We start from the raw sequence: 17,123 nt of genomic DNA on the forward strand, positions 1-17,123 counted from the left end.
CTTATTTAGCAGGAATTTAATAGAGTGAACAAAGAAAGGCAGAAAAAACTAGAATCTAAAGAAAAGTCTACTTTAAAAGAAGACACATATTAAAGTTTTAGTGCTGATGAGAGCTGCAAACTTTGCCTAGAAAGCTAAAATAGTATAGGATAGAATGCTAATAATAATCCTATTTTAAATAGCAAAAAGGTACTTAATAGAAAGAATGAGTAGATACATGGAAAATTTTATTCTTAAACACCATAAAATAATATGTATGTTAAATAATACTCAAGTAGAATTAACTCATAGAATACATGTCTAAATTAGAAATAATAAATGTAAGACTTTTTTAGATAAAAATAGACCTCTATAAGTACTCGCACACTAATATTAGTATCTGCTCCTAATAATATTGCTTAAAATACTTCAAGGAGCAATACTAAAGAATCAATTAATATGCAACCACTTAATAGCAGAGTTCAAAGTTAACATAATAGCTTATTTAGTGGGTAGGATAATTAAAATTTGAGTCTTCGTAACTAAACTAAATCTCTAATAACTTATCCCAATAGTGGTAATTACTATGAAATGTCAAAGGAAGAAGAAAATGGTATAAGAGTAAATACATAGCCTGATAAGGTATTTGAAAAATCTAAGAAAAGCATGGAATATTATAATTAGTAATTGCCTTCAAATTTGTATCAAAACTTTGAAAATACACCTATTAGTTGCAGCACCAAAGATTGCTAAAATTAGTCTTTAGAAATTGACCAAAATATATTTTAAAAATCTTAAAGAGGAGGTCTACAGAGTTTTGATAATTCTGTATTTATGGAATCTGGTAGAAACAAGCCCAAAGAAATTATAAGCAACCCATTTTCTAATTAATTAATATCAAACACTATCAACATTGCTCAATTAGAAAAATAGAATAGCTAAAATTTAACATAATTAAAGTAAGAATTAAAGCTTAACCAAAATTTAACTCCTCTTAAAAATGAGAATCTTTAAATTAAGTAAGAAGATTTTGATCATCATGAACATATTTAGCATAATGAGAACGATGGGTTTTCAAATCAAATTTAAAGAGGAAACTCAGTTACGATTATTAATAATTATATTGAGAATAGCAAAGGAGATTAATTCAATGCTGATACTTAAACTATTTAAGATTCAGAATTATTTTACAATCAAAACATAAATACAGACGAGATTAGCAGTAGTGTTGATGCTTTTAGCAAGCAAGTAGAATAAAATTGGAGTAACAAAAGAAAATTTAAAATTCCTATTTCACTTATTTAAACGCCTACTCATTAGTTAAATATGAATAAAGATTTTTAGAACATATATTTCAATAAGGCTCAACATACAATTTAATCTACAAGGTGTGGAACACCAATCAAAAAAAGATAAACTTAGCCATCTCAAAACATATATAAATTTTAATATATAAATGAACATGTTTAACGTCCATAAACATCTGTCTCTAGATGTCAAAGTTAAACATGCAGAAATTAGTCTTTTATTTTTTAGGCTTAAAATTCTTATGATTAAAGTGAGTTGAATAGCATTTAGCTCTTGAAACCGAAACAATTCGAGCTTCATACCTCTTCTCACTCAAAATCTAAACCAATATCTTCTGTGTAATAAAAATATAGCTAGGATGCGAAAATCCTGAGTAAGAGCTCAAACTTATTTTAATACATAGACAAAAAATGTAAAGAAACAGAAATCAACTACCTAGGTAACTAACTAACTAACTATTTAACTAATAAATAGTATTTTATATTATTAAATCATAATTTTAATTTTATACAATAGAGGAGAAGGTAAAGCAAGTTTACAGCACAGATGACATGATATACTAGGAATATATGAATTATATCTAAAGAATAAGAAAGGAAGGATAATAATAATCAGATGTAAACTCACTTTATAAATGCAAGAGTTAGGATTTAAAATTTAAAAAATCTCCTAATTAAACAACTAATAAATGTGAAAAATTTTCATAAACTATTGATTAAGAAAGCTTTGTTGCATAAAATAACTAAGTTGATAAGATAAAGCAGCGTCCTCTATCATCTTTTAATAGAATAGGTACTTGTTTTACTCCTCAACAATAAAATTTCAGCAGAAGATAAATAACAAGAAAATTGAAAAAATATGCTTGTAAATTTCAGTCAGTTTCTCAGTAATTCCAAAAGCTATAAGAAAATATTAGCAAAATTCAAAATTAATGAAAAATAGCAAATCATAGTAGACAAAAAAAATAATTTTTAAAAAAGATTGTTATATTCTAAGCTGATTTACTGCTAACGAGCATATTTATTTTTTATAATTTTCTTAATGTTATTGATTGAATACTTGTTCTTTATTCAGAGAGTATTCTATTGTGTTTATGTATACATGGTATTCATATTGTATAATTAGATTTATATATTTATAATTCAATTTTTTATGTCTTTTTGTTCCTTAAATATCTTTGAGATCTCTTTTCCTTTTTAATTTAATAAACATGATTACTTAAGCATATACTTAATTAAAATAATTTATATAAAATTTAAATTTATATTTTTATTATTTCTTATTTTATTTATATTTTAAGTAGTATTTGTATTGTTATATGTTATTATTTCATTTATTTTCTTTATTATAAATTATGAGTAGGTTTTAATATTTATTTATATTTTTTAATAATTTTATTATTATTAATAAAGATACTAATAAATTTTTCACTTAATTTTTCTTAATTTAGACATTGGTTAGTTGCTGAACTGAATTTTAGATTTTGACATTCAATTTTAGATATTAATGAAGCCTTAAAAAAAAAAGATGCCATTGTTTTGGCTGATCATTTTTTTTATGGTGTTTATTTTCTAGAAATATTTGGAAAATAAATAGAAGATTTTAGAGTATTTAATAAAAATTTTGTTATTCATTGAAATATGTAAAGATTTAAATTTGGTTGTTAAATTTATTTAAGAAGATTCTTTAAAAAAATAAAAAAAATAACACTTTTAAGTTTATACCAAATAGATAAATGTTTGCATTAAAAAGTATTGCACAAAAAGGTGCACAATTTTTAAAGATATATGGTAGAAATCAACAAGTTTTTACTAAGCAGAAGCTTTTTTTCTCTTCTAAGAATAAGCTTTATGGGTGCCAAAAAGCTAGAGATAATTATGAAGAGCTAGTTATGACTATGAAAAAAAACATTGATATCATTTAAAAGTCATTTAAAGGAAAAGATTACAATTATTTGCTTAACTCACTAAACAACTTACTAAATATTGGTCTTATGGATCACCCTATCATAGAAGAAGTTGTAAAGGAAATAAAAGATAATAATTTGCATTTATAAATCTAAGAATCAACTTAGATGGAAAAATTCTGTTCAGGTAGAATTATTGCTTATTTGTAGTATTCTTTCTACATTGAAAATTAAAAAAATAAATTTTAATAGATATCATATAATTGATGGAGAATCCAAAGTATAGAAGAATAGGACTTAAGCTTTTAGAAGAGATTAGCGAAAAATTCTTCCTTCTCAAATACAATTAAATTTAGAATATAGAAAAATAAATACTAGGAAGCCAAGACAGTAATATTAAAAGCTTGCTTTAATAATCTCCAAAACTTAAAGGGAATATTTAGAAATATTTGAATATAACCAATGCAGAATTATAGAAAGAAGTATTTGAGAAAATGAACTTGAAGCAGTAATCTAAAAACTATAAGATTATTAAATTTGAGGTAGATAAGAATTAGTTTGTTTTGTTTGATGAAAAAAATAACCAAGAGGTAATTATCTAAGGAGTAGATAACTATCCTTACAATTCGTATGACACATTTAAGCAAATATTCAAAGAAAAGAAAGGATAGATTAATTTGCTGATTACTTAAGACCAACCCATAACCGATTCAGATGCCAAAAATACTTAATAATTAAATGATGAATACTATATTGATGAAATAAATTAAATGTAAAATATTTTTTATTTTCATTAAAATGCTAATTTATTTTAATGTTAAAGGTATAAGACAACAAAAGATGTTTATGAACTTAAAGGATTATAATTAAGATAATTTTTATTAAATTGTTTTTGTGATGAATCTTATGTGTATGATTTTGAATAAAGCTAGTTTAGACATAGAAAAATGAAGATATATGAGCATTTGAATTCTCTATACATTGATTTTATCAAGTAGGCTAATTCTACTAAAGAATTACCTTCTAAAATTGTTCTAGCTGATATGCCAATAAATGAATACATCAACAGCTTAGTTATTTTATAACCCTTAAATCGTTTAAAAGAGACAGTTCGTTTGTGCAATTTTGTTACTTTGATGGAAAAAACTAGTTTTTCACACAACACATTGTTTAAATAAGGATGTCCTACATGCAACAAAGATGTTTATTATTCAGAATAAAATAAAAATATCAAGAAGGTCCCTGATGCCTATCTTGAAATATTAAGTGGAGACCCAAAGTTTCTTCCTTTGAGTCAAAAAGTGAGGTATTTTGGAGATAGAGTATATTAAAGTTTGTTAGAAAACAAGAAATACAATCAGGTTTTAGTGGCATGTGGAAGCTTTTAACTTTATGAAACAGTCAAAATAATAATGGAAAATGATGACTAAAATGCAGATTTTGATGGATATGATTTCTATAAGTATAAGGATGAGTTAAAAAGAGAGTTTGGTAAAAATTAGAGGGAATACTTAGAAAAAATAGCTTTACTTGAAGTACTCCACGAAGTCATTGATAATGGCTGTGTTAGAGAATTAACTATAAAAGGAAAGAATCGTATTAATATAGATTAATATATTTCATATATAGATCAATACACAGATTTGCTTTCATTTGAAAGTATTTCTCCCAACGTTAAGTTTGTGAACAACAGCGAGGTTAAAAAAATCAAAAATTGTATTTCTGATTAATTAATCTTTGGTCTTGGTGAAGACAAAGAATACATTTAACAGTAAACTGAGTCTGATTCATTCTTTAGTTTGTTCTCAAACAAAAATAAATAATAATAAGACAATGATAATTCATAGACAATAATAGAAGACGATTAACCATAAAAATCATAAGAAGAGTTAGAGAAAGAATCCTAATTACTTCAAGAAGAAATAAAGAGACATGAAGAAAAAATAAAACCTGAGCATTATATTGATAAAGTATATGATGATGATTAAAAAGATCTGCTAAAATAAGTAATAGAACTAATCAACAAAAAGACATTATTTATAAATGATTAAGAAGAAACATAAAGGGTTATTACAGATAGAGCTCAAGATTAAGATTAAAACTTAAATAGTCAAGAAAGTGATAAAAAAAATAAAATAAAATTTAAAAAAGTTGTTCCTAGATATAAAAAAAACTAAGACTAATGAAAAATTAATTTAATGTAAAATCAAATTTATTTTATTAAATGTATGTGTATAAAACTAATTAATTTAATTCAACAAAACAAATTAGCATTCCCAAATAATTTATTTTATCTAAACTCAAAATAATCATAAGTAAAACAAAAATAATTTTGATTTAATGTTAAGTTAAACATTTAACAAAAACATAATATAAAAAAGTTCAATTCATAAATTACAAAAAAAAAAGTAGGATAGGATAATAAATTTTGACTCATTGTGAAAATATTTTTATAGCTGAATAAAAAAATAAAAATTTTTTCCTTTAAAAAAAGATATTTTTCTTACCTCATGGCTTAAAATATTTGAATTTAATAATTGTTAATTGAAATTTGAGTAATAATAAATATTAATTTAATACTTATTGAAAAAAATAATGTAAATTTATAATCTAATATAATATAAAATTCTATTTTTAATTGAATATGCTTGTTAAAATTAGGAACTAAATCTTTTTTCTGTTAAAAATTAAAAATTTCTCCTCTTCAGAATTCACAAAAATATAAATTTACAGATCAGAGATATTGATAATGTATGCTATTGTCAAGTAGATTAGAGTTAAATCTTCAAAAATTTTAAACTAAAATTATATCAGTAATTTAAAATTTCAACTTTCCAAAAAAAATTTAATACAACCCTATTTTCTAAACTCAACTCAAATCATACACTCGAGCCAACCCCTAATTTAAAATAATAAATGATTTCCATATATTTAAGATTAAGTTTTTGAGAAATTTCAAATGTAATTAAAATATTTAAAGAATTTTTAATTCTAAACTTATCATCTGTATTATCAAAAGAGAAACAATCATTTATTGATAACTTCTTTTTTTAATGTAAACTCAAAAAGTAATTTTATAAGTGCATATATTTATAAATATTCTATTTAAGAAATATATTTGTTTTAACTAAAAAATTGTTCTTGGTTTTATATAAATTTGATTGAAAATAAAAACATGTATAAACTTATTTTTGCTTCCATTTACTGTGATTATGATAAGTGAGTAGTACTAAATTAGTATATGAAAAAGATGGAGTCACTACAAAAAGATTATTAATAATGAAAAGGATGTTTTAGTATTCTTTATTTTATTAAGATCACAAATTAATTTAGCTTTAAAATAAAAATTTAATTAAATTTGTCAAATAAAGAAAATAGTGATAGATAGATCTGATTTTTGTTGTAAAATTTTCAAATTCTTTTCATGTTAATAAATCTATTGATTAATAATAATTATTGTGTAGTAAAGTTAAAGATTTTACATCAAATAAACCTTTTTTTTTAAAGTTTAAATGAAAATTTCAATTAAAAATGAAACACTTTTTTAAATTTTTCATATTTTCATTCGATATTTGTAAATGTGTAAATGAAGGAAAAAAATTACTAATTTATTTATCTGGTTCTCTAAAAAATACTAAGTAGTATTTATTTATCCCAAAACATTGAGCTAAATTAAGCTTAACCAATTTGCTTAACTTTCATGAAAAATTTGTAATTCTCTAAAGAAATATTCTAAAAGAAAAATATTATGATGAGTTATTGTTTTAAATTATTGTTAGGATAAAAATAGCTAATGTAAGTTGTTGAGCTGCTTAATAATTTCAATCACTTATTTTTTTGATTTGTTTTTTTTTTTTTTTTTAAATAGTCAAAACTAATTAAAGAATCTTATTTAATATCAAAAGCTTTTAAAATAATTATCATTTGAATTGAGATTTTTATAATTGAATTATTATTTATTTTAAAATAGCTTTTTTATTTAATATTAAAATATAAATAATTAATTGAATCCATGTATTTAATTTTATTTTATTTAATTAAATTTCATTAATTTTTTAAAATATTTCAATACTCTAAATTTGGGTTACTTTAAATACATTATTACAGTAAGAATATTTTCTAAAGCGAAAGAATAAATGTATTTATTTTTTATTTATTTATCAATCAAATGTATTTTTAAAAAGTTATTCATAAAAAAAAATTGATTGATTAATTGATAGATAAATCAAGTTGTTTTCAAATAGTGCGACTGCAATGTATTGACTAGAAATTTAACAAATATATAGGAAAAATCATTATATTATAATGAGTGAAATATAGTCATATGTTTGTAGATATTTGACTATTAATTTATTGAAGTTGACTGAAAAAAAGAATGGAAAAATTATAAAAAAACAAGATAATATTAAGGATGGTCTTGAATCAGATTCAATATGGAATATAGAGATAAAGAAGATCAAGGTGAATAAAGAACAGTAAATGAAGACAGTCGAAAACAAAAAAAATTGATTAAAAGAAAAGCACATTTGAGAGTTTGGTTATTGAACAAATAAGATTATTAAAAACAATTAATAGATTATATTCTTATAATTGGTAAAACAGATAGAAAAGCAAGGTAAAAAATCAAAGCAAAACCTTCTTTATTAAAAGTTATCAGCAAAAAAAATATAGTTAAGCTACCAATCAATCAGAGGGAATACTTAGACTTTACTGATAGATAAATCAAATAGCAAGCATATTCGTAGATTAATTTATAGAGCTACTTTAAAAAAACAAATAGACAACACCATAGTTTTAACTTAAGTAAGTTATTGGTAATTAAGGAATAAGATTAATTAATATACATTTTTTTCAAAGATAAAATAGTAGCTAATTTCTCGATCAAGTTCATAAATACCTGCTTTATTTTCAAAGGACAAGCAAATAAAAAACTCATTTTTATATTTTTAATAACATTCTATTAAGTTCAGTAATCGCTCTGGCTCTTAGGGCGACAGAATATTCCTGATTTATAATTTTGAGTTATTTAGTGTAAAAAAAGAATAGCATTAGTGTTTTAAAAATTAACTAGGGAAAGTCTGTCTGTTAATATCAGAATTAGCAATTTTGAAAGAACAAAAATATCATCTTTGAACAAAATAAAAAAGAAAAATAAGCAAGCAGACAAACAAACAAGAGAGAATCTGATTCATCAGCAATTTGAATAGTATTTAAAATGATTAGTAAGCAGGTGGGTCTTTCAAAACTCCTGCAATTCGAGGAGTAGTATAGCGAAGATTAATATCATCTTTAAAAAACATACAAACATTTTAGATCTAACAGCATTATTTATTTAATTATGATAAGCGTGTTGGCTATCTCATATTACTCATTAGATGAAAATTACACTCAAGGAGTGCATGCAGTTTAGTTTGGTCTCATACTATTTTAACTGTTACTGTGCTCGATATTTATTTATTTAACATTTAGAAAGCCAATGCATACAAATAAATTGATCATATTTTTGAGCATAAATCATAGTGTGATTACCTAACTACTGGCAGTAAATCATGTAGTCCGTCCTATTTTCGCTCATGCCTTCGCAATGGGCGAGTTTTTAATATTAATGCTGATATGATGCCTACGTACTTCGAGTTTTTTACTCAACACACTCCTCATAATTTTTAACCGCGCGTTAACATTAATAGTTTTTAATATTTATTATTCTAATGAATACGAGAAGGAAGAGGAAAATTCTTCCTTAGAATAAGATCAGCGCAGCCCTAGAATTCTTCAAATTATCTTTTTTATGTTATCAGGATGTATGATGATTTACTTTGACTATAAAAATGAACGTGTTGACCGCGAAAATTTCATTAAATAAATGGATGATATGGTTTGGAGAAATACTTCAAAGCATATTGTCAACCAGGCATTTATTGTCTCTTAATTGAATAATAATAATCAACTAGCTCTTTTCTCATGCAATAAAACAGCTTAGACACTGTTCAATATAAAACCAAAAAATTTTGGTGAATTTCTCAATAAAGCAAAACTGAACATTGGCAAATGTGTTTTCAACTCGCGTATTTTCGAAAATCTACCTTTCAAGAAAAACTTAAACAATCTAAGAGAGTATTTACTAGCACATCATTCAAAGATGAAATAAGAAAATACCTCATATAATTAATTACGTAGTAGTGGAGTGAAAAAAAGTTAAACACAAATTGAATCTCCGAAAAACGAAGTTATGTAGGCAATGTAAGTTGCAGCAGCATAAGCAGCAAATAAGCGATTAATGTAAAATAATTCAATATACTCAGGTTTTTAATGTAATGCCGATCCAGGAGGCAAGTTTGATGGGAGAATTGGAGGAGGTGGTGGTATAGGTGAATTAAAATTTAGAGGTTAAAGTCTCAGGAGAAATAATTATTATTTGTAAATAATAATTAACATTTGCAAATCTGCTTGGCGAAAAATGAGCTGCTTAAAACCAAAGAGACCAAAAACATATTCTGTAGATGAATTAACTACAAATAAAGGAAACGATGCTGATATGTTTCCTAATAATCATCCATTAAGCATGGAAAATATAGGTAATTACTACAATTTTTTGGATGAGACTCCTTCGAAAAGTATTGACGTCGATTATCTCAATTGCACTATCATCAATAAAGATTTAGAGAGAGAATACAAAGTAAGCGTATTTAAGTACAAGGGTGGTCCTTCTGGAGATAAATCTCCACTTCTCATTCTCTGTATTGAAGAAATAAACAAGAATGACTTTAAAAATTTAAAAGAAATTATTTTAGAAAAAGGACATTTTATAACAAATATTTTAGAATTTTTCTCTGTTCAACTGAAAGACTAAATTAAATTCCTCAATGATCATCTTAAATATAATTATTCTTCTCACTCTTTACAATATGAAAATTAAGAAATTAATAGCTAGGAAAATATAGTTTAAGCTAGTGGTTCTGGAACCTACAATATTGCAGAATCTCAAGATATTACATCGAAATCTTTAGTAGAGATCAATAAGTAGCTTAAATATGGTAAAAAAATGGATAAATCTAACATTTCAGCATAATCAAAAGATTATCACAACATTAATTTAGCTTTACATGAAGATGATAACAATAATTCACCTCCTAACTCATCTTTGTAGTGTAAATAAACAAATAAGCAAAACGAAGAAGGAAATGAGTAAATTTATGCTAATAATACTTTCAGGGCTAAAGAACATGTAAAACAAAACTTTTTAGCACCTCCTCCTGTGTAAATCCATCAAAGATAAATTCTAAGAAGCTACACTCCTGATCCAAGTCCAACTAAAATTTAGAACATAAAAGGACAACATTTGGATGTTTAAGCTAAGAAGAGGAGTACTCTAGATATTACTTCTTAGATTAATAATAATAACTTATCAGCAAATGCTAATATCTAAAAATAATAAAACTAAATTCTTACAGTCAAAAGCAATTAAACATTAAGCCCTTATATCGCATACCATAATTAAAATGCCAACAGTACTTTTTAAAACTCTAAAAATTAAACAACAACTAGCACTAATTAAAATGTGAATTTCAAGCAAGGTGTAGATCATAATATTCCTAACAACACTTAAAATAATAATGTAAAAATTATTAATAACATCACTAATAATATTCAAATTACCAACAATATTTACCATTCTGTTCCAAATAATTAAAATAAAACATATAATCTCAACGTAAAAGCTCATTCAAATACTTTTAGTCACAACAACTAAAGCAATCAAAATATTTCAAGTGTTTAGTAAATATCTAAGCTAGCACCATCAATTAAGGGTCTACCAAGCACTCAAGATGCACTAGCAAATCCTACTGATTATGATATACACAGTAAAATCAACCAAAACAATATAAATGAAAAAGATTTGGCCACTTAACATGAAGATATTAGCTAATTTTAAGACCGTTAGATTGAATCACCTTAAGGCCCTATTATTGAGACTAAAAAAATAGTATCAGAATAAGTGATTCCACTTATTGATGAAGACGAAATAAATAACACTGAAGAAAAAGAAATTTTAAGTCAAGACGAAATTTTAAACGATGACGACAGAAAACGATATGATTAACTGATTAAATACAATAAGAGCTTAGTAGAGATTTGTCATAATGCCAAACTGATTGCTTTAAAATCATTAATTTAGGTTAGCAACTATAGTGACTGCTACCGCCATAAGGAAGCAAGACCTCTTCCATTAAAAATTTCTGAATTCTAAATTAGCGAGCTAATTTTAAATACATTTTACTTTAATAGTAAGCCTATTTTAATTTATAAATCGAAGCATTAAGTTATTAAATCAGACGATAGAAGATTAATTCAAGTTATTTTCAACATTTTGAATTTTTTGAAAAAGACAGATTAAATTAAATTTATTGTCATGGACTAAGAAGAATATGAGATGACCAAAATGAATTAATCTATTTCAAAAGTAGCTTCCCAAAATCCTGATACAGCAAAGTTCATTAATTATATGACTAATTAATCCAAAATGTACGCATCTCAGAGGGGAGTTGAAAATTATACTGAATATAGCCATAAAAGGAAAGAAAATAGTGGTGGAAATATTTAAATCAATAATTAAAACTATAATTACAGTCATGGAAATAATAATAATTATTACAACAACAATAATATCAATAATAATCAGCTGCACGATTTCAATAACTCAGATAGATCATGCAATGTAGAATTAGAGTCAACTCCAAATGCATAACAACCAAATCACCACAGTGGTCGATAGAGTAAAGTAGGATATATGAAGAGATTGTCAGAAAAAAAAGCAGATGATTACAATAATGAACAGAATAATGCTTAAAATGCGAATATTCCTGCTTAGCCTCAATCTAGTAGTAGCAGCAAAATTTCAAATATGAAAGAAGACAACAGCTAACCTCTTTTAATTAGAAGCAGTGCAGGAGGAAATTATACAGTAAATAACATTACAGCAGATGAAAAATAGGATGTTTCTCAAATAGATAAAGATACTTATAATTTAATTACTCTTGGTTAAATACCTAGTAATAACATGAGCTCAATACCAAAAATGCACTTAAATACAAATTTAAACGGAGATGAAGATCTGATTGACATAACACACCACAAAACAAATATAAATGATGTAACCCCAACAAATAACTTGCATCAAAGCAACATGCAAATGATAACTCAAAACAACACTTAAGCAAATTAAGAAAGTATCCCAAATATTTCTTACTCAAATTAATAAAATTATTAACATAGAAGAAAATTCTATGATCCTGCAATACTGGAAGAGGTTGTCCTTGATGGAGAATTAGATGATGAGAATTATAATAACCTCTCACAAAAAATAAACTTAAAAAAAAAGAATTAAAAGTTTAATGTGGTTTAAATACCCTAAAGACCAAGTATAAATGCTCAAAGTAGTTCTCTAGATGATGAAATATTTAGTGAAAACTATTGTGAGTAAAATGTTAACGAAAATGTAGACGATGTTGTTATGAAAAACTTGTAATATCATTAAAATGAAAAAAAGCTTAGAGAAATGAGCGATAAGCGGAGCAACTCCAACACACCACGCCTGGAAGGCAATAATAACTTTTCTAGCTAAGGATAAGTTGTATTTTAAAATTAAAACTCTAAATATTTAAACACAATCAATAATAATAATAACTAAAATTTAAAAATAGAAATCTCAAGCGCTAATTAGAATTACAGATAAAACAATTTTTTTTCAAACAACAAAAATTATAACAATAACCCAAATAATAGCAATTAGTAACAAAATACTAATTTAAGAGCTATTGCAGCCAACACAGCTGCTTAATTCAGCAATGTATCTTAACAGAATGCATAGTAATAACTTCCATATTTAAAGTAAAGATCTTAAAATAACTAGAGCTTAGTCAAGGATATCACATGTTTAGCTAACATGAATCAATAAATTTCCTTGTCTGCAAAATTAGATAGCTAAAATCATAAAGTAAAGGATTCTTAGTCTCTTCCTCCTAATAAGTAAAAGCCTATAACATTCTTTAATGTCAAAAATAACCGCAAAGAAGAAAATATAAATCAAACATAATTTGTTGACCAAGAATAAATTTTTACAAATTTAGTAAGTTAGAAAAATCAAAATCAGAATTATGGTCCGAACGAGTCAGCATACAATTTAAGACGTTAGTCTTAAAGTACAGTTGGAATGGGTAAAGGATTTGAAATACAATCTCCCCCAATTATATTTTCGCCTTCTAACTACAATAATTCGATTAATAATATCTAAAATAAAGTCACTAGTAATTTATGTGAATCACCTACAAATGATTATCACTCCTCCCATGCAAAAATAAATGCAAAAAGTTATTTTAGTAAAAGCTACTAAGCATATCCTACTTCATAGCAGCTTAATCTCCCAAGCAATAAAGCATAAAATATTGGCGGAGGAACTTAATATGAAGATTAGGAATCAGGTGTTATGTATTATTAAAATTAGATGCCATTAGATGAAGAAATGATAAGATCTTAAAACATTTAAAATCATTTATCAAGTAAAAGTGTAAAATTGGTTGAAAATCAATAGTATAAGAAGAAGAGCAGCATTAAAAAGATTGTGAAACCATACAGTAGAGCGAATAGTAACAACAGCAGCATAGTAATGCGAAAGACTTCAAATAAGAGTGGAGATCACAACAACACAAAGATGTATGCTTCTAAAAGAATAAGTACTGCAGGAATTAATTCTAAAGCATAAAATATTAATTAGTTTGTAAATGAAGAAGCCGAAAGCGTTAAATAAAATTTGTAAGAAAAGAATACTTCATCAAGGAAGAATAAAAGAAGTGGAGAGGATGATCGCAGGTCAAGATCAGATGTTATTGCAATAGAAATTTAAATGGAAGGAGATAACATGAAATTCAATCCTTTTAGCAATGAATCGATCCAAATGATAGCAACAAACGAAATAATAAAATTGTTGGGGCCTAATAAAAAGATATAAATTAGCCACAATAAAATATCTTTTTATCTTTATACAAACTTAGAATCACAAGAATTAGAAAGCAATTTTGTCACTAACTGTGAGAAATATGAGGAAATTCTTGATTTAAGAAATTTAATGAATAACAAAGCAGTCAAAACTATAAGAAAAATAGCAAATACAATAGATAATAAAACATGTAAGACAATTTATACTTTGGAGAATAAGCCACACAATTTTGCTCTTGTGGATGAAAAACAACTAGAAAGTCATTAGAAACATATATAGATGTATTAAACTTAGCACATGATGGGAAACATGAATCAAAATTCAACTGATTTCCACTCTCTACATTCACTGACAAAAAATATATTTTAATAAAACAATTAAAATACTGCAGTAGGATCATAGCAGTAACTCTACTAAAAAAACAGATCTCTAAAACAAGAAAGCCCTTTTTCTAACAGTGGAACCACTTTCTAATATAGTAAAACTATGCAACCTCTGTAACTCAATTTGTATAGATTACAATCAGATAACTCAAACACCTATGAAACTCCGACAGTGGGAGCCTATATAGTAAACAATTCAAAACAGCAGGGAGGAAATAGTTCTAACTTTTCATTAGACAATAAATTATAGCAGCATGTGAATAAGCAAGTAAAGGAAATCGAGTTAATGTAATCCTATTCTCAAAGATCTAATCTACCAAATTAATAATTAGTTTAAGAAAAAAATTTTTCTCCATTAAAGTCTGAAAAGTAATAAACAATGAATAAGAGTGCAAACTAAAAACTATAATTATAAAAATTTACTTTAGATAATGAAAACAATTTCACTATCTAGAATCAGAAACCTTTAATAAAATAAACTAACACAATAAGATCTTAAAACTCACTGAGCAACGCTGTTAACAACACCCCTTCTGTATAATAAAATGATCAGAACTAGTAGTAGCAAGGAGGAAAATAACAGTTTGTAAAAAATGAGTGAACTTTAAATTGTTTTTTAATAAGCTTTATATAACAACAAATCAACTTTTCAAAAATTATAAAAATAATAAATAAAATTAGATGAAGATTTAGCTATAGATTTCAAAGTTAGTAAGCAAATAAACAAGTATATTTTAATTTGCTTTAGACTTAAAATTAGAAAATTTATAATGAATAAAAGCTTAAAAATAATTAAATCTTCTCTATTTTATTATTAGAAATGTATTTACTTTATTTAATAATAAAATATATTTATATTAAAATATATACTTACTTAAAACCTAACTATTAATTTCGTTATTATTAAATATATTTTTTAAATGTTTTTCTCATAAACAATCTAACAAATATTAAATTTTTATTTTTTTTTTGCATTAATTAAAAATCATTAAATTTGTTTTTATGTGCTTGCTTAATCTCAAAGTTTATACAATTAAACACTGAAATTTTTATTTAAAATATAAAAAAATCAAATTAGTAATTATTTTTCAGATAAATCAAATGAGGATATAGTAATTATTACATACAAGCATAAAAATTAAAATCAAAAAAATAGTTTTTTCATATTGTTGTTTAATCTCAAAAGTTAATTAGAAGAAATTCTCAATTTTTTATTTAAAATATAAAAATTAATATCTATTTCAGATAAATAAAGATGATAAAATTGATAGTATAAACCTAAATAAATATTTATTTTTCATAAAAATCAAATACTAAAAAATTGAAATAAAAGATTAAATTTTTAAAAACTAATAACTAATTAAAAATTAAAATAGAAGGTTTTTAATATTGACAAGAAAATAAAAGTACAGAGAATTGTAGCTTTCTTTGATATATTGAATTTATAAAAAAAAAATGCTCCGGGAGGGGCTTGAACCCTCGACCTTGGGTTTATTAGACCCACGCTCTAACCAACTGAGCTACCCGAGCTAACTATTATTTTTTGTTTAAATTTATTATTTTTTTTATTTTTTAGTTTTTAAAAATAAAATTAATTTAAAATTATAACTTTTGAATTAAATAAATTAACTATTGAACAATATTTATTTAAATAATCAACTTTCTTTTTTTATAATTGATAAATAAAAGATATTAATTATTAATTTATATTTGATTTCATTTTAATTTTATATTAATAATTTTACTTTTATTAAATTGAATTTTCTAGTTTGATTTAAATAATTTAAAAATGTAAATTGATCTAAAAGTCTTCTATAAGTAAATGAAATTAAAATAATCATATCAAAAATAATGAAAAATTTATTAAAATAGTTTTTTTATTAATTTTAAAACCGAATAACGAGTAAATAAACTATATTTTCAAACAAAATAAATTGAAATTTATAATAAAAGCTTTTAAAATATCAAAAATAAATGAATTAATAAATCTTCAATAATATTTGCTATATTAGTTATTTAAAAATACAATTTTAGTCATATTTTTTATCATTTAAATGATTTATTTATTCATAAAAAATAGGTAAGTAAGTAAACTATCATTTAATATTTGAAATGCTATTTCTGTAAGCTCGGGTAGCTCAGTTGGTTAGAGCGTGGGTCTAATAAACCCAAGGTCGAGGGTTCAAGCCCCTCCCGGAGCATTTTTTAAATTGATTTTTTTTTTGAATTTTAAATTACTGAAAATTAGAATAAAAAATAAAAAAAGTAAAATGATTTGGCTACCAATTGCATGTATTTTAGTTGCTAATTTATATTTTGATTTAATATAGAAATTAACATATTCAAATGAAATTGTGTTATTTATCAGAAAATTTGTAAGAAATTATTTAAATTTATAATCAATGATGAAATAATTGGATTTTTGATTTTTAATTATTATTTATACATTAATAATACCAAGCAAACAATAGTGATTTAACAAGATTTTGAAATTACTTGACAGAAAAATCATAAAGAATTTTAACTACTAACTTACTTATTAATTTTATATCGA

General features: G+C 24.3%; 4 protein-coding genes across 4 annotated transcripts; all 4 read left to right on the top strand. All coding sequences in view use genetic code 6, as the record gives it.

Moving 5' to 3' along the window:
* Positions 1–93: 93 nt before the first annotated feature.
* Positions 94–2,222, top strand: TTHERM_00305460 (hypothetical protein; the record flags this gene model as incomplete). Its single annotated transcript, XM_001021023.2, has 2 exons — positions 94–1,726; positions 1,804–2,222. Exons 1-2 carry the CDS (start codon positions 253–255, stop codon positions 2,220–2,222), a joined length of 1,893 nt encoding a protein of 630 aa, XP_001021023.2. The 5' UTR covers positions 94–252.
* Positions 2,223–3,022: 800 nt separating this feature from the next.
* Positions 3,023–5,379, top strand: TTHERM_00305480 (hypothetical protein; the record flags this gene model as incomplete). Its single annotated transcript, XM_001021025.1, has 3 exons — positions 3,023–3,380; positions 3,446–3,965; positions 4,017–5,379. The coding sequence occupies 3 exons, from the start codon at positions 3,023–3,025 to the stop codon at positions 5,377–5,379; spliced, it is 2,241 nt and encodes a 746-aa protein (XP_001021025.1).
* Positions 5,380–7,626: 2,247 nt separating this feature from the next.
* On the top strand, positions 7,627–8,214 carry TTHERM_000305499 (transmembrane protein, putative; the record flags this gene model as incomplete). Its single annotated transcript, XM_012798857.1, has 2 exons — positions 7,627–7,996; positions 8,051–8,214. 2 exons carry the CDS (start codon positions 7,627–7,629, stop codon positions 8,212–8,214), a joined length of 534 nt encoding a protein of 177 aa, XP_012654311.1.
* Positions 8,215–8,981: 767 nt separating this feature from the next.
* Positions 8,982–15,170, top strand: TTHERM_00305500 (hypothetical protein; the record flags this gene model as incomplete). The annotated part of the gene is made up of 1 exon (XM_001021027.2): positions 8,982–15,170. The coding sequence occupies one exon, from the start codon at positions 8,982–8,984 to the stop codon at positions 15,168–15,170; it is 6,189 nt and encodes a 2,062-aa protein (XP_001021027.2).
* Positions 15,171–17,123: the final 1,953 nt, after the last annotated feature.

This window comes from Tetrahymena thermophila (genome assembly GCF_000189635.1).
Source record: "Tetrahymena thermophila SB210 genomic scaffold scf_8254551, whole genome shotgun sequence".
Classification (NCBI taxonomy): Eukaryota; Ciliophora; class Oligohymenophorea; order Hymenostomatida; family Tetrahymenidae; genus Tetrahymena; species Tetrahymena thermophila.